Below are 20,269 nucleotides of genomic sequence, written 5' to 3' on the forward strand. Positions count from 1 at the left end.
CGCCCCCTAGAGAGAGAAAAGGGATCCCCCCGGCACTTCTGGAGGAACAAATACTGCAATAAATTTTTTACTTCTCTTTGTTACTCGTCTCATTTGCTTTCTCATTTCCGACTTCTTTTCTTTTCATTTCGGTTTCGCTTTTAGTTTTGCAGACGTGGGGATGAGTTGTTGGAGGTCACGAGCCTCAAAACCCCGTCAGTCTGTCAGCTCCCTAAGGGGAAAAAGCCTCTTACTGGTTCCACGCATTTTAAAGTAGCTTGGATGTGGTGAACTCAACCCAAATCATACAGGGTTTAGAATCAATTTACAGCACTCTCAAATTTTTGGAAGTTTTGCTGTTTTGTGGATTCATTTGTATACAAATGTAATACTTTTTCAATCTGTATTTTGGGCTAGTTGCTAATCCTCAATTGTAGAACAGACATGTAGTGTTATTATATGTTACCTGGGTGAAACATTTACATGATGCTTGAGGGGGCTAAAGTGGATTTCATTATTGAACGTTTGTGTTTACTACTGTGCATTCACAAAGCGTCCACCTGATCACCTCTGCAACCTTCTGGTGAACCAGTTACCTATCAGAGGGGTAGGTTCTACAATCAAGGCAGAGCATTGAATTAAGAGGTGTGTGTTTGGAGGTGTCATTTATAAGAGGAGGATGCAAAGCTTAAAATAAAGGACAACATCTGTCAAGAAAAGGGGGACATTTTTGTTTTGGCAGGGAGATAGTGTGCATAGGTTAAAAGGTACCTGGTATCCAACAGTCGGGGGGGCAGTAGTCTGCCTGGCTGTCATTAACTGTTAAAGCAATGCTAAAATGCTAGAAGCTATTGCTCACTTTGATGCTTACTGTCTGAAACTTCTGTGAAAGTTGCTGATTGTCCACAACACACTGTGCCATGTTTGTTATGCTTCACCCATTTGTTTCTATACTATACTACTCTATAAGAAGTACCAAGGAAAACAATCCTCAGATCATGGCCAAGTAATACAGTATGCCAGTGCTTCAAGTGCTCTTTAATTTGGCTTCATCCATGCACTCAAGACAACCAGTAAAGCTAAACCCACATTCAAAAGTCACTTACAGATGTATACAATATGTGTGTGTGCGAGAGAGTAAGATAGACGTGTAGCATGTTGAGTTCAGGTGAGGTAGGACCCCAAGTTCAACTGGTAAAGAAGTTGCAGTATCATCATAATAGCCTAAACCACTTGTATCCAAACCTTGTTAGAGAATATCCCATCTGATAACAAAGAGAGTTACCAGTACATTTACCTGAGTTTTGATTACCAGCCAAAAACTTCAGCCAAAGACTGCAGGTTCTGTCTTACTTATCCTCCTGAAAACACCTGTCACGGAGAAGGAGATGTACCAGTCATTTGTAACACTATGCCGCCACCTGGTGGTAAGATAAAACCATTTCAGTGATGTACAAGATCTAACCGATATTTAACATTTAACATACAGAGACCTGTAGTAAAATGTGATGATAAACTTTTTTAGCAATATTTTAATTCTATATTTTGCACGTTTGTTTTGAACCAAAATGAACACTATGGATACAAGTTCAGTTCTATTTACACAAACTGGCGTAGAACATCCTTTGTCCGCGCCGGAAGTGCCCACAAAGCTTAGCGGCATGTGGTTGCCTGGCGGGATATATCAGGAATTAAAACGGGAGAAAGTTCATATTTTGTTGTACATACACCGACTGTGTTGGAAATAATTCGTTTGGGTAAGCTGGTACTGAACAAGCTTAGTCAATACTTGAGGATGTCTTCCATATAACACTAACCACACTTACAGATACAGGAGCCCGCGTTTTGTCTGTGAAAGTTATTGGCTAAACATGAGCTAGCGGGTCCATTAGCAAGCTAAGTAGCAAGGTGCACCGGTATTTTTGTAAAACTTCCTTTAACAACATAACCTACCAGTTCTCTGAGAAAATATGAAAACGAGAATGAAGAGATATGTGTGTAAATATACGTTCAGTTTGTTTGTTAGTGTTTACGGAATGAAGTTTTCATAATATTTTGATTCAGGCATGGGAACGGTAGCAAGACAGCTAGCATACCTTAGCTAACTTAGTAGTTATTATGCTATTATACATTTTGCTAACAGAGCTAGCCAGCTAGACTATTCAGATAAACAACCTAGCTGTTGTGTTCATGTCTGACATCTGTGTGGTAATGTACAGACATTTGCCGTTCGACGTTTACATTTAAATGAAAACATTGCTGTCGTAGGACCGGCATGGCTAGCAACGAAGGTCCTTAGGTTGCCAAGCACATCAGTCAGCTACGTTTATTTGTGTTTTTTTGAAGATGTCTCGGTTGCATAAGTACGTTGGTGTACACCTAATGTCACTACTGCCTGGTGTGAAACGCTTCTGACCTAAGACTCTAACCAACCGCAGGTGTATCGCGATTCCCCAGAGATGCCTTCGATAGTGGGCCTTAGCAGCCCCGCTGCTGCCTTGCAGGAGGCCCTGGAGAATGCTGGCCGCCTAACTGACAGACACCTGCAAGAGGACCGTTGCTTCCCCGACCTGTCGGAGCTGCTTAATGTACCAGCACACAGTAAGCGCTGTCAGCTTTTCAATGACACTGAAGGTTTCATAAATTGCGTGGGATAGTGAACTTTCAGTAAAGTGTATGTGATCCGCTTTAGATAATGTTGAGGTAGTCCAGGTTTTATTTCTCTTAGCTTGATTGTTCTCTCCCTTGTACGTCGCTTTGGACAAAAGCGTCTACTAAATGACTAAATGTAAGTGTAGTGAGAAGGTCCATGTGTTTTAAATCGTGTGATTGTGTCTTTCTAAATTTCGCATCCGATTCTAGTTTTAATTCTGATATTTTTGGCAGACATGCCCTCCCTCTCTGGAATGTCAGACATGGACTACCCGCTGCAGGGTCCAGGGCTGGTCAACGTTCCCAGTTTGCCAGAGCTGAGTCCCTACAGGAGGGTCCCTCTTCCCCCAGAGCTTGTGGAGCAGTTTAGCCGTATCCTTTACTGATTCAGCTTGGGATACATAAAATAAAATGGTTTTGGCTCAATTCAGAGACAAAATACATGACCATACTGTACAGGAAATTACCCTTAGGTGTTGCTCTTTTATCTTAAAAGTGATTCTTCACACAGAAATACAGTTTGAGTTGTGCCATCAAATGTTTCTAAATTCCCAGGAGTAGCAGGGCTCATGTTTGACTGTTACATTTCTTGGGGCCGATTAAATGTACGTTGGTAGCTTTTTGAGCCTTAACTCTGAAACCTTCAGATATGCAGTGCAACTGCATGATGGGAGTGTTCCCTGAGATCAGCAGGGCTTGGCTCACAATTGACAACGACATCTTCATGTGGAATTATGAGGATGGGTAAGTGTGCATTTCTTAAAATAAACCTTTGGTGTGTGTGTGTGTGTGTGTGTGTGTGTGTGTGTGTGTGTGTGAGAGAGGGTGGGTGGGCATGGACCTATATGCCTCTGTTTTTATTTGTGTGCATATGTTTCATCTTGTTTGTTTAGGGGAGATGTAGCCTACTTTGATGGTCTTAGTGAAACGATCCTATCCGTAGGGCTGGTTAAGCCAAAGCCAGGTGAGCCACTCAGCCTTCTGTGCAGACTCACTAATTGAATGGATCTTCCAGCGGTGAGAGCAGTGCACCTGATACCTGTTACTTGATACTCTGCAGGGATATTCCAGCCGCACATCCACTTCCTGTTGGTGTTGGCTACTCCTGTGGATGTGGTGATCCTGGGCCTCAGCTTCCCCAAGAATCAGTCAGGTGAGCCTCGAGCCATTTCATGAACCTAGGTGCCCTGAAGGCCTGCCATCCTGGCATCAAGCATCAGGTGAGCCTCGAGCCATTTCATGAACCTAGGTGCCCTGGAGGCCTGCCATCCTGGCATCAAGCATCTGAGAAGCTGACAGGGCAAAGTGACAACAAACTAGCCCCCTTTTGAACCAACCATTTCTCTCTCTCTCTCTCTCTCTCTCTCTCTCTCTCTCTCTCTCTTTCTCCCTTTTTTTTTCTTTTTTTCTCTCTTTCTTTCTATCTCTCTCTCTCTCTCTTTCTCCCTCTTTTTTTTTCTTTCTTTTTTTCTCTCTTTCTTTCTCTCTCTCTCTCTCTCTCTCTCTGTGTTTCCCCTCGCTCAGCACTGAATGATAGCCTGTCTGGAGCCATGCAGCTGCTTCCGGACCCCCTCTACTCCATCCCCACGGACAACACCTACCTGCTGGCCATCACCTCCACCCAGCAGGGCCGCATCTTCATGGCGGGCCGCGACGGATGCCTGTACGAGGTGGCCTACCAGGCGGAGGCGGGCTGGTTCAGCCAGCGCTGCCGCAAGATCAACCACTCCAAGAGCAGCCTGTCCTTCCTGGTGCCCTCTGTGCTGCAGTTCTCTTTCTCCGAGGATGGTGAGGCTCGTGCTGCTGACGCTCTCCTACATGTGGCCTCTGTCTCTGTGGCCTCTGTCTGGTCCCAAGCAGTTCTGCCTCTACTTTATTCCTGAACCTGATTGCTGTGGTCCCCAGAGATTGGGTTTAAGCTCTGTCCACTCTCACTGAGCCACTGTTGTCGTTTGACCTGCCAGCTCACTGTCATCTGTGTTCTGCTGGACAATGTTGGTGTTCATTTAGTTAGACAAATCAGAATTTCAGTCATGTTTGCTGTTCTGACAATGTATGCTTTTGGGTTCCCTCATGTTTGGCTTTCAGTGAATGTGTGCCTAATCATGTTTTGGTATACTGACTTAGATTCTGAAGACTAGCCCTACAAACCACAGTGAGCATGTTCAACAGTGTTGGTCTTCTTTGGTGTTTCTCCAGATCCCGTCGTGCAGATTGCCATAGATGACTCCCGCAATACCCTGTACACGCGCTCAGAGAAGGGGGTTCTACAGGTGGGAGCACTGTTCAATGGTACCTCTTACTAGAGAACTGGGAATGGTGTCTGTTAACAATCCTGCATGTGTGTGTGCGTGTTGTAGGTTTATGACCTTGGAACTGATGGACAGGGAATGAGTCGCGTGGCAGCCATGTCCCAGAATGCTCTTGTAGCAGCTGCCGGAAACATTGCCAGGTTGGTCTAAACAAACACACACACAGACACACATACACAAACACACAAACCACCACTACCCCATTTAAAGGTGCAGTCAACAGTTGTCAAACTAAAATGTTATAGAATATTTCACAAGGTTTATATCCATATTAAGTTGCATTGGATGTTGGTCCGCTCCTGCACATCCTCCAGTCCCCTGGACCAACCGCTTGCTCTCTGCACATGGTTACCAGGTCCCTGGGTCTTTTCTGATTTTTTCAACTGCCCCAGTTTTTTATGTTGCTAAACTGGCCCTTTGTTTTCTTTTGCCAGGACCATCGACCGTTCTGTCTTTAAACCCATCGTCCAGATTGCTGTGATTGACAGATCAGAATCCTCAGACTGCCATCTGCTGGCTGTCAGTCATGCTGGTAAGATCCTCACTCCAGTTTTGCACGGATTCAAGAACAATACAGACATTTCATTGTCATGTTCATTATTACAATCTACAGAGTAACCCATGGATGGAGACTCACCTGTTGGTTGCTCTGTTCCTTTCTTCACAGGCGTTCGCCTCTACTTCAGCACTACTCCCTTTGCTCCACCCAACGCCAAGCACACCTCCGCCCGACCCAGTCTGCTGGCTCTGGTCCACGTGCGTCTCCCGCCAGGCTTCTCTGCCTCCTCCACCCTGCAGAAACCCGCTAAGATCCACAAGGCCCTCTACAGGAAAGGTACTGCTGCTCTGCTACGCTCTCTCCTCCATCCCAGAAGTCCTTTTGTTTCTGTGTGATCCCTACGTCTCTAATAGCTTTTCTCTTCTGAATAAACCCCACTGCCAACAAGAGTTTTCCCTGTGTTGTGAAATGTGTTTGGTGTCTCACCCTGTCTGGTTCTCTTTGCGTGCTGGTTAGGAGTGCTTCTTATGGCGGCGTCAGAGACGGAGGACAGTGATGTGCTCTGGTGCATCAACCACGACTCTTTCCCCTTCAAGAAGCCCCTCATGGAGGCGCAGGTGAGCTACTCAGGCAGTACAGGCTACACGTGCGTGCCTTCATCATTACATCATTAGAGCATGATCTAAACCTCAGCCAGTCTGAAGTGTGAGTAGGTTGAAGTAAACTGATGTTATGATGTGTGGTGAAGATTAAGTGTCTTCATTCTGTGTCATATATTGGATTAGATATGACATAAAGCACGGATCACAAGGATACTTGTCATTTAATATTTAAACATGTTACACTGTTTTGTTTGTTTAATTGCTCAAGTGTTGTGTTGTAATTGTGATGAGGGTGTGTTTCTTCTGTTGATGGTAGATGATGTCTGCGGTGGATGGCCACTCATGGGCACTGTGTGCCATAGAGGAGGAGCCTGCGCCCAAGATGGTGACGGCCCTCAATAAAGACCTGGTGCCCCTGACCGCCTCACCTGTGGTGGTCCAGCAGCACAACATCCCCCCGAGCAAATTTGTGCTCCTCTCCGCTAAGGTGCAGACACTCTCCTCACCCTCTGACCACCAACTTTGTGATGTGTGTGTGAATGTGTGTGTGGCATATGTGTGGTGTGGGTGTTGCATATGGGTGTTGTGTGTTAATTTAGACCGTGGACTAGTGCAAAAGGGCTGGTTGATGTGTGGTGTGTCTGTGTGTGTTTGTTGTTGTGTTTTTGCTTGTGGAGTGTGTGTGTGTGTGTGTGTGTGTGTGTGTGTGTGTGTGTGTGTGTGTGTCCTGAAGGTGTGGTGGTATGGCCTTGTTCCTTGTTTCTTGTGCGTATCCATCTAAGTCTCTCCTTGCTCTGGTCTTTCTCCCCTATGCAGGGCAGTCACATCTTCCACAAACTGCGACCTGTGGACCAACTGCGCCATCTGCTGGTCAGCAGCGGAGGTGGCGAGAGCGAGGAGATTGAACGCTTCTTCAAGTTGCACAGGGTAAGTGTTCGTCACCTTTCAATCAGTTCACCTTCACTCATTCCACCCACCACCTTCCTCATAGTGTTATTACTAACCACCCACCACCTTCCTCATAGTGTTATTACTAACCACCCACCACCTTCCTCATAGTGTTATTACTAACCACCCACCACCTTCCTCATAGTGTTATTACTAACCACCCACCACCTTCCTCATCGTGTTATTACTAACCACCCACCACCTTCCTCATCGTGTTATTACTAACCACCCACCACCTTCCTCATCGTGTTATTACTAACCACCCACCACCTTCCTCATAGTGTTATGACTAACCACCCACCACCTTCCTCATCGTGTTATTACTAACCACCCACCACCTTCCTCATCGTGTTATTACTAACCACCCACCACCTTCCTCATAGTGTTATTACTAACCACCCACCACCTTCCTCATAGTGTTATTACTAACCACCCACCACCTTCCTCATAGTGTTATGACTAACCACCCACCACCTTCCTCATAGTGTTATGACTAACCACCCACCACCTTCCTCATCGTGTTATGACTAACCACCCACCACCTTCCTCATAGTGTTATGACTAAGAAAGCAAAAGTCTCCATCTTCTCCCTCATGGTCTCTATCAATTTCAATTTTCAATTTCAAAGAAGCTTTATTAGCATGAATGTTTTCCAACACTATTGCCAAAGCATACACATACACACATATTATATACACATACATAAAGACAAAAATAGTTGAATAAAAATAATAATAATCAACAACTATCCATCTCTTTCTCTCCTCAGGAAGAGCAGGCATGTGCTACCGCTCTGATCCTAGCCTGCTCCAGTGCAGCCTGTGACCGAGAGGTGTCCATATGGGCTACACGTGCCTTCTTCAGGTGTGTGTGTGTGTGTGTGTGTGTGTGTGTGTGTGTGTGTGTGTGTGTGTGTGTGTGTGTGTGGTTCTTTACTTTTAATATTTTCTACATTGTAGATTAATACTGAAGACATTTAAACTATGAAAGAACACGCATGGAATGATGTTCTAAACAAAAAAAAGTGTTATCTACCATGTAGAAAATAATCAAAGTAAAGAAGGAGAAGGTGTGTCCAAACTTGACTGGTACTGAACCTCCTGTATGGAGTTATTAGTATGCCTGTATTCTAGAATCTAAGGGTCTTCAAGGCTAATCTCTGATGTGTGTTTTCAATGCAGGTATGGAGGAGAGGCTCAGATGCGCTTCCCCTCCTCTCTGGCTGCTCCCAGTAACGTGGGTCCTCTGGGTTCCCCTATGCCAGGTACACGCCCCCCCCCCCCCCCCCCCCTCATCCTACCTCTGGGTTCCCCTATGCCAGGTACACGCCCCCCCCCCCCCTCATCCTACCTCTGGGTTCCCCTATGCCAGGTACACTCCCTCCTTCCCTCCCCCCCCCCCCCCCCCCCCCCATCCTAACCGTAGTGTGTAGCTCTGCCTGCTGTGTGTGTGTCTCCCTCTCTCCCACTCACCTCCTACTCATCCGTTGTCTTCATAGGGTCTCCAGCGCCTATGGGCAGCTCGCTCCCCAGCTTCTTAGCCACCCCTGCCCCAGGTAGTCCCCTAGGCCTCTCTCTCTCTCTCTCTCGCTCCCTCTCTCTCTCTTCTCTCTTCTCTCTTCTCTCTTCTTTCCTGTCTTTGCACCCCTCAGATAACCTAACTGGTGATTCCTCAGCTACTGACATGTTGTGAACTAGCTGAACTCGTGCTGTGTTGAGCTCCTAAAAGAGTTCATGAACTATCCTGTCCATCTAGCTCTCTTTCCTTCTTTTCGTGCTCCATGCTTAAAGTGTTTCCGTCCACCTTTAAGACTAACCCTTTCTTTGTAAGATCCACCTCCTGCTCTTGTGTCAAGTCTGTTGTGTTCAGTACAAGGTGTGCAGTAACATTTGTGTGTGTTCAGGAATGCCTGTCATGGCGTCCACACCTTACATGCCCATGAGTGTTGGGAGCGCTCCTGTTTCCACGGTTACCTCTGGGCCTGAGGTCATCTTTTCTGGCAAACACAACGGCATCGCCATCTATCTTACCCGGATACTAGGGTAAGCTGACACCTTTCTGTCTGTCAACCCATCAGTCTATGTAATAATGTACTTCTGCTGTTAAGACATTGGGCCTCATTCTCGACAGCAGTTGGGAAGACTTTCCGAAGGATTTCAGAAGGAACACCACTTCGGAAACATTTATGAAAACATTTGCATTCTCGTTATTTTTTTCTTCTGTGCTTTCTTCTGAACTTCAGACAACTTTCAGATCTCGAAATAGCAGTCGTAACTCTACCGGAATCTTCTCAAATGGGATTCCACGGGCCATCTTGTGGTTATTTGAGGAATCGCGTTGAGGAATGACATTTGAAAAAACTCCGTATTACAGTAAAAGGGTTAACGGGCGAATTTGTCAGAACCCGTTGGTCATTGCGTTCACGTCAACTCTACAGACATCCTTGGATTAAAATAATTATGATAATAATAAATACGAGAATATTTGTATCATTAACAATTACGTTTCACATTTATAGTCATAATTATACGAGGTAGTGTTTATTGTTACACTAGGTCTATATGGCTCGTAGCTTGACTGTTCTCTCCCTTGTACGTCACTTTGGACAAAGGCCGCGTCTGTCAAGAGACTGATTGTGAATGACATGAACACTGCAAATGTAAGTGAATAAATAAATAAACGCTAAGCTCAATCTCTAAGAACTAAGGCATGAATTTATTGCAATTTATACTACTACTGGTGGCCAGTCTTCACCCCTATGGTGGCCATTTCGAACGACAGGACGGACTACAATTTATACTCGTACTTGGGACCGGTCTTCACACCTATGGTGCCTATTTTTTTTTTTTTTAAAAAGTGACTACTTAAATGTGTTTTACGGACTTCGGACGTTCAACGTTATACAATATCTCCACCTTATTAATGAACACCTGTTACGAGGTGGATTCGGGAGATTGCGACAGCACACGTTTCTAAAATTGCGTCTCCTAATAAGGAGCTGGCAGGGCGTTATTGTATGCAAATCCACTTTCACGAGAACGCGCATCAACCTAAGAAACTAATCGGAAGGAACCCATCTGAGAAGACTTCGGCTGCTTAGGAACACATTTTCAAGCGTGCGGTAATGCAGCGGAAGCGTTTCTCTTACGTTGTTTTTGCGAAGTCGTGTAAGAAACATTTCTGAAGAATTACAGAAAAAGGTCGAGAATGAGGCCCATTGTTTCCTGTGCTGTTTATTCTCAGTAATCTTTGGGATGGCAGCATGGCAGTTGAGACATCCATCAGTAAAGGAAACCAAACCGTCAGTATTGTAAGTATCACACCTGCATTTTCACTAAATCACAGCACTGTTTAGTTGCTTGTTCACAGCCAGTCATGGCCGTAAAAATGTTATCCTAAGAAAATGCATCTTCAGTGAATGTATTTGTAGTGCTGTTTTTTTTTATTTCTGGGTGGCACACTTTTGTATGGGAACCGTTTTGTGCATTAGAGCATTAACTAGTGGGCTCGTGCCTGCCTGTGAGGTTGAGAGTGGTCATCATGTGTTAATGGAGTGCCCTTGCTCAGATGGAGAGCTCTGCCAGCTCTGCTGACCTGGAGGCCGTGCTTCTGGAGCTCCGGGGACTGAAAGAGTTCCTGGACAAGAACTCTCAGTTCAGTCCTAACTCACTGGGGACTCCTAGGTAGGACATGTCCTCCCTTCTCTTCTCTTCTCTTCTCTTCTCTTCTCTTCTCTTCTCTTCTCTTCTCTTCTCTTCTGTACTCTTCTCTTCTCTTCTCTTCTCTTCTCTTCTCTTCTCTTCTCTACTCTACTCTACTCTACTCTACTCTACTCTACTCCTACTCTACTCTACTCTACTCTACTCCTACTCTACTCTACTCTACTCTACTCTACTCTTCTCTTCTCTTCTCTTCTCTTCTCTTCTCTTCTCTTCTGTACTCTTCTCTTCTCTACTCTTCTCTTCTCTTCTCTTCTCTACTCTACTCTACTCTACTCTACTCTACTCTACTCTACTCTACTCTACTCTACTCTTCTCTTCTCTTCTCTTCTCTTCTCTTCTCTTCTCTTCTCTTCTCTTCTCTTCTCTTCTCTTCTCTTCTCTTCTCTTCTCTTCTCTTCTCTTCTCTTCTCTTCTCTTCTCTTCTCTTCTCTTCTCTTCTCTTCTCTACTCTACTCTACTCTACTCTACTCTACTCTACTCTACTCTACTCTACTCTACTCTACTCTACTCTACTCTACTCTACTCTACTCTACTCTTCTCTTCTCTCTCTTCTCTTCTCTTCTCTTCTCTTCTCTTCTCTTCTCTTCTCTTCTCTTCTCTTCTCTTCTCTTCTCTTCTCTTCTCTTCTCTTCTCTTCTCTTCTCTTCTCTTCTCTTCTCTTCTCTTCTCTTCTCTTCTCTTCTCTTCTCTTCTCTTCTCTTCTCTTCTCTTCTCTTCTCCCCTCTCTTCCAGTCTCCACTCTCTCATGGTTATTGTTGTCCTTGGTGCTCTGTGTAACCGTACAAGTTCTCTGATTGGCTGTTCTCTCTCTCTCTCTCTCTGCAGTTTCAGTTCTCCTGCCAACCTGCAGCAGAGGCTGATGGGAGTGATGCGTCCAGACGGGGCCATCTCCCATCAGGCCCAGCAGGAGCTCCAGAGGAAGTCCCATAGTAGGTCCACCAGCCTGCCTCTCACTCACACACACACACATACACACGCACACACACACACACACACACACACCTTCTGTCTGTGCACATGATTCTGAGATGGCTGATGGGTAATGACTAGGTATTGAGGTGTGTCCTGTCCAGATTTCCCCACATATAAAGGCACGGGCAGGATGTTTTCATCTACCAATGGAAATTAGAATGAAAAAGATGCTCAGACATTTGATGCTGGCATGGAATTTCAGCCTTTGAAATCTCTGTGTAGTGAAAAGCTATCACCTAGCAACCCTTTCTCAGGCTGTTTTGTTCTATGGTGTTGTGTGTCCATATTGTATTTTAATACCCATGTGTGATGATGGTGCTATGATTGTAATGATCTGTTATAATGAGTGTGTGTGTGTGTGTGTGTGTGTGTGTGTGTGTGTGTGTGTGTGTGTGTGTGTGTGTGTGCAGCGGAGGCCCAGGCCTGTGAGAAGGCGTCCCTACAGGGTGTTCAGCAGCTGGTTCATCGCTGCTTCCAGACGCTGGCCCTGTGGAAGCTGCTGTGTGAGCACCAGTTCAGCCTCATCATCGCCGAGCTGCCAAAGGTCAGAGGTCACCTTTACACCCAAATGTGCCTGTGTCTTTCCCTGTGCTTATGAGAGGGTCTGATATTCACTCCTGTGTCTTATGAGAGGGTCTGATATTCACTCCTGTGTCTTATGAGAGGGTCTGATATTCACTCCTGTGTCTTATGAGAGGGTCTGATATTCACTCCTGTGTCTTTCCCTGTGCTTATGAGAGGGTCTGATATTCACTCCTATGTCTTATGAGAGGGTCTGATATTCACTCCTGTGTCTTATGAGAGGGTCTGATATTCACTCCTGTGTCTTTCCCTGTGCTTATGAGAGGGTCTGATATTCACTCCTATGTCTTTCCCTGTGCTTTTGAGAGGGTCTGGTGGCACGTCACTGGTTTTCCCTCGTGTGTGTTTCCGTGCGCGCTGGTTTGTCTGCTTTTCTGTGTGTATGTACTGCTTCTGTCCCATGTGCCTTTCATTCATGCATCTCCTTCCTCAAGTGTATATTGTGTCTAACTGTAGGTTTTCTTTGAGACGTGTGTGTGTGTGTGTGTGTGTGTGTGTCCATCAATCCTCACCTCAGTGCTTGTGTTCACCCAGGACTTCCAGGAGCAGATGAAGGGCATCAGCTTTAAGGAGGTGGTAACCCGCGGGCGCGAGTTGACCGGCGCCCTGATCACAGCCCTCATAAACGTCTACATCAAAGACAGCGCCTCAGTGGACCCCATCAGTGCCCACCTGAGGGACATCTGCCCCCTCCTCTACAGCAGCGACGACAGCATCTGCTCCAAGGTACCACCACCACCACCACCACCACCATCATCTGTGTGTGCAGTGAGGAGGGCGTGTGGTTAGATGAATCCTTTGTGTGTGTGTGTGTGTGTGTGTGTATCAGCTGGGCTGTGTGTGTGTGTTTGTGTGTGGGTGAACATGCCACCAGCCCTGGCCAAAGGTGTGTGTGTGTGTGTGTGTGTGTGTGTGTGTGTGTGTGTGTTTGTGTGTGGGTGAACATGCCACCAGCCCTGGCCAAAGGTGTGTGTGTGTGTGTGTGTGTGTGTGTGTGTGTGTGTGTGTGTGTGAACATGCCACCAGCCCCGGCCAAAGGGGTGTGTTTGAGTGTGTGTGTGTGTGTTGCATTAACCCATTCCTGCTTGTCCTCCTCAGGCCAATGAGCTGCTCCAGGGCTCCAGGCAGCTGCAGAATAAGACGGAGAGAGAGCGCGCTCTCAAAGAGTCTCTCCGTCTCTACCAGCTCATCAGCCACAACACAGACCTGCCACTGGTCTGCTCCCAGTACCGCCAGGGTGAGATCACCGACCACACACACACACACGAACACACACACACACACACGAACACACACACACACACACACGAACACACACACACACACACACACACACACACGAACACACACACACACACACACACGAACACACACACACACACACGAACACACACACACACACGAACACGAACACACACACACACACACACACACGAACACACACACGAATACACACACACACAGACACACAGATATAGTTATCTAGGTCTCCGCTCATGAAGCCGTCAAGGTGACTGCCCTCACCTTGACAGGAGTGTTGTCCGTTGTTGTGGCTCTGCTCCTGTTCTGAGTGGGTGCTGTGTATGTCTCTCTGTGTTTAGTGCGCTTCTACGAGGGCGTGGTGGAACTCTGTCTGACTGCAGCGGAGAAGAAGGACCCCCAGCGGCTGGGACCCCACTTCTACAGGCACGGGGAGCCTGAGGAGGACGTGGCGGGCCAGCTGGCCTTCCAGGAGAGGTGAGGCGCTCCTCTACTCACTCACTCACACACACACACACACAACACTGTGAAGGGGACTTGTTGGTTGTTTTCCCCACGCAGCATTTAGACAATTATAAATAAAAAGACCTATGACTGGTACACTTAAGCATTGAGAGCAAGTTTGTGGGTGTTTTGTCTTGACTGTTTTATTCCCTCCCTCTAGTTGTAGAGTGTTTATGAATGTGATATTATATATATTTGTTTATGTGTTCATGAATATTATAATACCTGAGTTTACACAGGCCAGAGTGAGTGTGGTGTTTAGCTCGCCTGTGAGTAGTAGTTTGCTTGTATAGCTTACTGTGTGAGTGTGTGAGTTTGTGCTTGTATAGCTTACTGTGTGAGTGTGTGTGAGTTTGTGCTTGTAAAGCTTACTGTGTGAGTGTGTGAGTTTGTGCTTGTATAGCTTACCGTGTGAGTGTGTGTGAGTTTGTTTGCACTACAGTTTTTAGATCAGGTCAGTTTTTTAGCCTGTTCTGAGTGAATTCTTTGCCCTCTGCCCCAGGCTGCTGTGCTACAAGTGTGTGACGGACACCATGCAGGATCTGGTGAACCAGAGCAAAGCGGCACCACAGTCCCCCAGTGTCCCCAAACAGCCCGGGCCCCCAGTCATGACCTCTGACCCCAACATGCTGAGTAACGAAGATGCAGCCAATCACGTGAGTAGAAGCCAAGTCTGGAGAGGAGTAAAGAGCAATATTGCTTGTGTACACTAACGATAAATCAGTATTAGGCGGTAATAAGCAAGAGTTATGTCATACACACTCAAAGAGCTCAACTCTGATGATCTAGTATTATCTAATATGATCTCTTTAAAATGTAAAATGCATTCCAAACTAAAATATATATATATATCAAGGCTGTGCTTTCCTCCTGCCAGTTCTAGTTGCTAAGAGGTCAATGCGTTGTGAGGTACTGAATGTTCCAGATATCTATTGGGTTGTCTTTCTAATAAGGCATGCTTTGTGTGTGCAGTTTGAGCAGATGCTTGGCCTGGCTCAGAGGTCTCAAGATGAGCTGTTCCACATCGCCCTCTACAACTGGCTCATCCAGGCAGACCTCACCGACAAACTGCTGGAGGTAAGGGTCTGGGTAGCAGCGTCATATGGAGTTAGTACAGCTGTGCTAAAATGGCACCAGGCCAGGTGTTACTGGTTGATTAGTGCTGTCTAACTGTCTCGACGTGTGTATTTTCAACTCTGACAAGCCTCTTTTTTTTACTTTGGAGTTCAACATTATTATGACAGTGTTCTGATGTCTTCCTTTTGGCTGACAGGTGAACTCTCCCTACCTTGAGGATCACCTGATGCACATCATCAAACAAGACCAGAACAAAGTACGCAACATGGACCTGCTGTGGCGCTATTACGAAAAGAGCCGCAACTTTGGCAAGGCAGCCCACGTCCTGGCCCGACTTGCAGACATGCACAGGTACGATGAAATTAAGCCCCCCCCCCCCCACACACACACACACACACACACAAGGGTGCTAGGCTACAGGGGTATGTAAACAATAGCCAACATGCATGTTCATGTTTGTCTGTGTATTGTGTGTGTGTGTGTCTTCAGCACAGAGATCTCCCTGAGACAGAGGCTGGAGTACATCTCCAGGGCCATCCTCTCAGCCAAGAGTTCGTCCTGCACATCCTCCCAGGGGGCCGACGGCGAGTTCCTGCATGAGCTGGAGGAGAAGATGGAGGTGAGATGCCACACCACTGTGCCGTCTCCATCTTTTACAGTCTCTACCCTTACACTAGCCACCCAGCCAGTATATCAAAGGGTCTTTTACAGTCTCTACCCTTACACTAGCCACCCAGCCAGCATATCAAAGGGTCTTTTACAGTCTCTACCCTTACACTAGCCACCCAGCCAGCATATCAAAGGGTCTTTTACAGTCTCTACCCTTACACTAGCCACCCAGCCAGCATATCAAAGGGTCTTTTACAGTCTCTACCCTTACACTAGCCACCCAGCCAGCATATCAAAGGGTCTTTTACAGTCTCTACCCTTACACTAGCCACCCAGCCAGCATATCAAAGGGTGTGGTGTGTCTCCTGTGTGTCCCCTCATGGTGTAGGACCCTGATTCTAACGTGGTGCCTGTGTCCCCTCATGGTGTAGGACCCTGATTCTCACACACACACACACACACAAACACACACACACACATACATACCAAACACACACACACACACACACACACACACACACACACTGCTCTTACTTGAAGTTTTCGGGGTGCTGGCTGAGGGCGAGTGTGACGGTGTCGAGGGCGTTGTTGTATCTTATAAGTGTGTGCGTGTGCGTGTGCGTGTGCGTGTTTGTGTTTGTGTGCGTGTGTGCGTACTCACAACCATGGGCCTTGAAGCCTAACTCCTAACTAACTGTTCTGTGTTGTATTTATCCAATAGTATGTTTTAACCCTAGTATGTTTTTTAGGTGGCTCGGATCCAGTGTCAGATTCAGGACATGCTGAGCCGACGCCACTCCCAGCATCCTTCAGCGCAGGCTGCCATCGCCCAACTTGATTCAGAGCTGATGGACATCACCAAGGTAACAAGACTTGAACTACAGCCATGGCAGAAAAAAGATGGATATCTTTTATCAGACCCCCTTGTATCAGTGTGCTAATTAGGATGTAGTCACTTTCCCTATCTATCTTCTTTACTATCTATCTACAGTGAAACAAAACACATACCACATTTTGCCCTTTTTTTGTTGTCAGGATTTTAGCTAAAATAAAACCCTAAGAAATGAAATAATATCCTAAAATGGTGACATGAACCATTTTGTCGCAAATTAAAGAAAAATATAAACACACTTGGAAGTGTTTGCTGTTTTGCTTAACTTTTCGCCTCATTGTGCGACTATGGCCACTCATAATGATGGGAGTAGCCCTCTGCATGGCCATGTATCCTCCTCATCATCCTCCTCCTCCTTCTCCATTTTGTGCTGGTCAGCTTTACGGGGAGTTTGCTGATCATTTCCACCTGTCTGAGTGCAAGCTGGCCATCATCCACTGCGCCGGCCACTCTGACCCTATCCTGGTGCACTCCCTGTGGCAGGAGATCATGGAGAAAGGTGGGTAAAGATCCATACTCCTGGGAGACGTCCGAGGCACAGCATCCTGAGTATCTGTAGCTTTCTTGAGAACCTCCCAGCATCTGCACTGTACTATGTGTGTTGTATCTTTTTGTTTTTCTCTATTTCTATTTTTATTTATTTATTATAATTGTATGTCTGTTACTTTATATGGAACTTGGTGTCTGAAATAAAGAATAATATTATTAATATTATTATCTGTCCTTGATGTGACCTTGGTGGAAATAGCATAAAGAAGGTCTACACAGAGGGGTCTGTGGTTATCCTCCAGGTAGTAGATGCTCTTGAGATAGAGGTGTTGCGTGACCACACGGTGCTTGATGAATAAGATGAATAAGTGATGAGCAGAAGTGGAATGGAAGGTGTGTTTTTTTCTCTGCTGTTTTTGCAGAGCTGGCGGACAGCTCAGCCATGAGCCCAGCCGACCGCATGAGGGCCCTCAGTCTGAAGCTGGTGTCTCTGGGAAAGACGTACGCTGGGACGCCGCGCTACTTTCCACTAGGTAGAATCCGCTCTTTCCCCTTACTCGTCTCTCTCTCTCTCTCTCTCTCTCTCACACACACACACACACACACACACACACACACACACACACACACACACACACACAGAGAAAGACAAACACACGGTTTTAGGTAGCCTCCTACTTTTTCTTATCATCCTCAGTCATAGCCTCCACCTCCCCACCCACACTCACAATCATACACTAATTGACATAATGGTCACCCAGCGCCTCCCTCTGTCCTGTTCTCCTGTGGAGGGTCTCTGGACTCTGCTCTGCTCAGGCATAATTGCATAATTGCTCCTCCAGAAGGCCCTCAGCCAGCCCGAGCACGTCTACTCCTGCTCAGCCCAGCTGCTCACAGGCCCCTGGGATCCCGTGACTGCAGGGCTCGTCATCACTTCAAAGAGAAAATAACCCTTTAGCATATTACCAATAGTTTGCTATTTTGATGCATCAATGAACAAAAAGCCTGCTTTCACCAGCCGCATCACAGTCTTCTGTCCTACAGTCTCAAATATTCATGCATGTCAACATTACATTCATATTGCTGTAATTTACATTACCTGTGTGTGTGTGTGTGTGTGTGTGTGTGTGTGTGTGTGTGTGTGTTTGTGTGTTTTGATTCAGAGTTCCTGGTGAAGTTCTTGGAGCAGCAGGTGTGTGGTCTGGGATGGGATGTGGGCTTCGTCACCTTCACCATGCTTGAGATAGGAGTGCAGCTGCCTCGCCTACTGGAAGTCTACGACCAGCTCTTCAAAACCAGAGTACGGCTCTTTGCCCCCAGACTTCCAGCTTGGCTTTACACATGCCTGCTATTACATGTGATGTTTATGAGCATATCTAAAAGAAGGGTTCCTCCCAAACCCATTCTCTGTCTGTCTCTCTTCCCCTCGTCCTCAGGATCCATGCTGGCAGCGTCTAAAGAAACCGCTGCATCTGGTGGAGTGCATTCATGTGCTGCTTTCAGGCTATGTGGATGACCCTAGTCGGGTGCCCACCTACGACAGGTAACCCACTCGTTAACAGAACCCCCCCCCACACACACACACACACACACACCCACACACACACTCTGTTTTGTTTCATTGTCTGTTCTGCTCTTTTAACCTTCTGTCTCTCCCTCTCCCAGGCGGAGGTTCACCAACGTGTGTCTGGACAACATCTGCGGTTACCTTGTGGAGCTGCAGTCTCTGAGCCCTAATGCTGCCCTTCAGCAGATCATAGGCAACTTCAAGTCTCTCCAGGCCAAGCTGGAGAAGGTGCACTGAGCGTCCAGGCAGTCTGGGTCAGTCGTGCTGCTTAAGAAGCTCTTCTGAACTGAAATCATAGCCCCAAATCTCTTACATTTTGCTGTGTGTGCATTTATTTACCTCTTTCTAAATGGCTGATTATATTTTTGGAATACGTCCCACAAGTGGACAGGTTTTGTGGTACCTCTGGACGAGTGTGCATCCTCAGGCTCTTCACCCACAGGAAGCGTCTGTGCTTGTGCAGAGGCTTGCATTCCCTTCTGTGTGTAAACCACAAAGCATCTACTACATTTTAACTCAGAAAATACAAAATATTGTGCCATCAAGGAATAAATGAAGGTGCTTCACTTTTGCCTGGAAGACATGAGTGTCTGTCCTGTACTGAAGATGGGACTGTGTGTCAGGGCTCTGCTGTGTGGATGGACACGGAAGGGAGCAAAAATTCAACCTTTGCCAGATCAGCACAGACATTTAACAGTGTGTGAGCATGTGAGCGAGCGAGCGTGAGTGAGTGAGAGGAAGTGTGAAGCTTATTTAAGTTGTAAAAGTATGTGGATCTGTAAACACTGTCCTATTAAAAAGCAAGCCTGTGTGTCTGATCAGTGAGATGAATGCATGAAAATGTGGGTGTAGTTTCATTATCCCATCATTTCAGTTTTACTGTTTTCTAAGAATGGAGTTTATTGGCTGTTTCTGGTCCTAACTTCTTTTGCCGGTAGTACAGCCTGTGCAAAGAGATAATACTGGCCTGTTCTAGTCGACCAGTCCTCCGACCCTACAAGATAAAGAATTTCTATCTACTAAAGGTCTTTGCAAAAATGATTTTTCATGGTTGTCAAGTGGTTCTTACTCCACGCTGATGTGCACTTCACTGAAGAATGTATTTCTACCAATCTACAAAAAAGACTAAATCAGACTTTGTATTCTTACATTGGTCTGCATTGAATTTTTATATCCGACAAATGTTTTTTTTTTACATAATGTGTTTAAGAAAACTAAATTACGTTTTGTGTTTAGTCTTTGTATGTATTTGGTGGTGAAGATGAATAAATTCAATTCTGATCATACTGGAACATTTCAAAAACCGTTAATATAATTGTTTAAGCAGTGTCTGGGGTGGCCCAGTATTCTGTGTTAATGCCCTTGCTTTGTCCTCTTGTTTAAATGGACTTGTCTGATCAAGCAGAGGTGTAATAGAAAAGTTTACCTGTGTCCCACTTGATTTTGTTGACACGATTTATCTTAATTGTCATTGTGCCCAGAGGTATGGCTTCCCTGAATCAATTTGTTCCTAATTGAGCAGTGAACAGGGGAACACTTAGTGAACCTGTTTACACATATGCAATTTAGAAATGAGCCCCTGCCAAGTACAGCTATGATGACA

The 20,269-nt window shown here is 46.1% G+C and overlaps 1 protein-coding gene across 2 annotated transcripts; it reads left to right on the plus strand.

Annotated features, from left to right (window-relative positions):
* Positions 1 to 1,630: 1,630 nt before the first annotated feature.
* Positions 1,631 to 19,952, plus strand: nup155 (nucleoporin 155). 2 transcript variants are annotated; one of them, XM_080834130.1, is made up of 35 exons: positions 1,631 to 1,736; positions 2,418 to 2,580; positions 2,866 to 3,003; positions 3,279 to 3,375; positions 3,525 to 3,595; positions 3,692 to 3,784; positions 4,156 to 4,419; positions 4,831 to 4,904; positions 4,992 to 5,083; positions 5,378 to 5,475; positions 5,611 to 5,778; positions 5,959 to 6,059; positions 6,361 to 6,531; positions 6,861 to 6,971; positions 7,762 to 7,856; positions 8,174 to 8,256; positions 8,491 to 8,547; positions 8,896 to 9,034; positions 10,236 to 10,302; positions 10,560 to 10,675; positions 11,540 to 11,643; positions 12,097 to 12,230; positions 12,803 to 12,994; positions 13,367 to 13,505; positions 13,870 to 14,005; positions 14,535 to 14,688; positions 15,005 to 15,109; positions 15,306 to 15,460; positions 15,599 to 15,728; positions 16,468 to 16,581; positions 16,989 to 17,109; positions 17,522 to 17,632; positions 18,263 to 18,399; positions 18,536 to 18,642; positions 18,765 to 19,952. In XM_080834130.1, exons 2-35 carry the CDS (start codon positions 2,439 to 2,441, stop codon positions 18,901 to 18,903), a joined length of 4,155 nt encoding a protein of 1,384 aa, XP_080690256.1. In that variant the 5' UTR covers positions 1,631 to 1,736; positions 2,418 to 2,438; the 3' UTR covers positions 18,904 to 19,952. The 2 variants fall into 2 exon arrangements, with proteins under 2 accessions (XP_080690256.1, XP_080690255.1); XM_080834129.1 differs by lacking the exon at positions 8,491 to 8,547.
* Positions 19,953 to 20,269: the final 317 nt, after the last annotated feature.

This window comes from Sprattus sprattus (genome assembly GCF_963457725.1).
Source record: "Sprattus sprattus genome assembly, chromosome: 3".
NCBI classification, from domain to species: domain Eukaryota; kingdom Metazoa; phylum Chordata; class Actinopteri; order Clupeiformes; family Clupeidae; genus Sprattus; species Sprattus sprattus.

Excerpts from the sequence above, each read along its gene's own strand:
- nup155 (XM_080834130.1), top strand. The coding sequence starts at position 2,439 with ATGCCTTCGATAGTGGGCCTTAGCAGCCCCGCTGCTGCCTTGCAGGAG. Across the intron at positions 6,532-6,860 it reads TTGTGCTCCTCTCCGCTAAG|GGCAGTCACATCTTCCACAA; the intron begins GTGCAGACACTC and ends TCCCCTATGCAG. Across the intron at positions 6,972-7,761 it reads GCTTCTTCAAGTTGCACAGG|GAAGAGCAGGCATGTGCTAC; the intron begins GTAAGTGTTCGT and ends TTCTCTCCTCAG.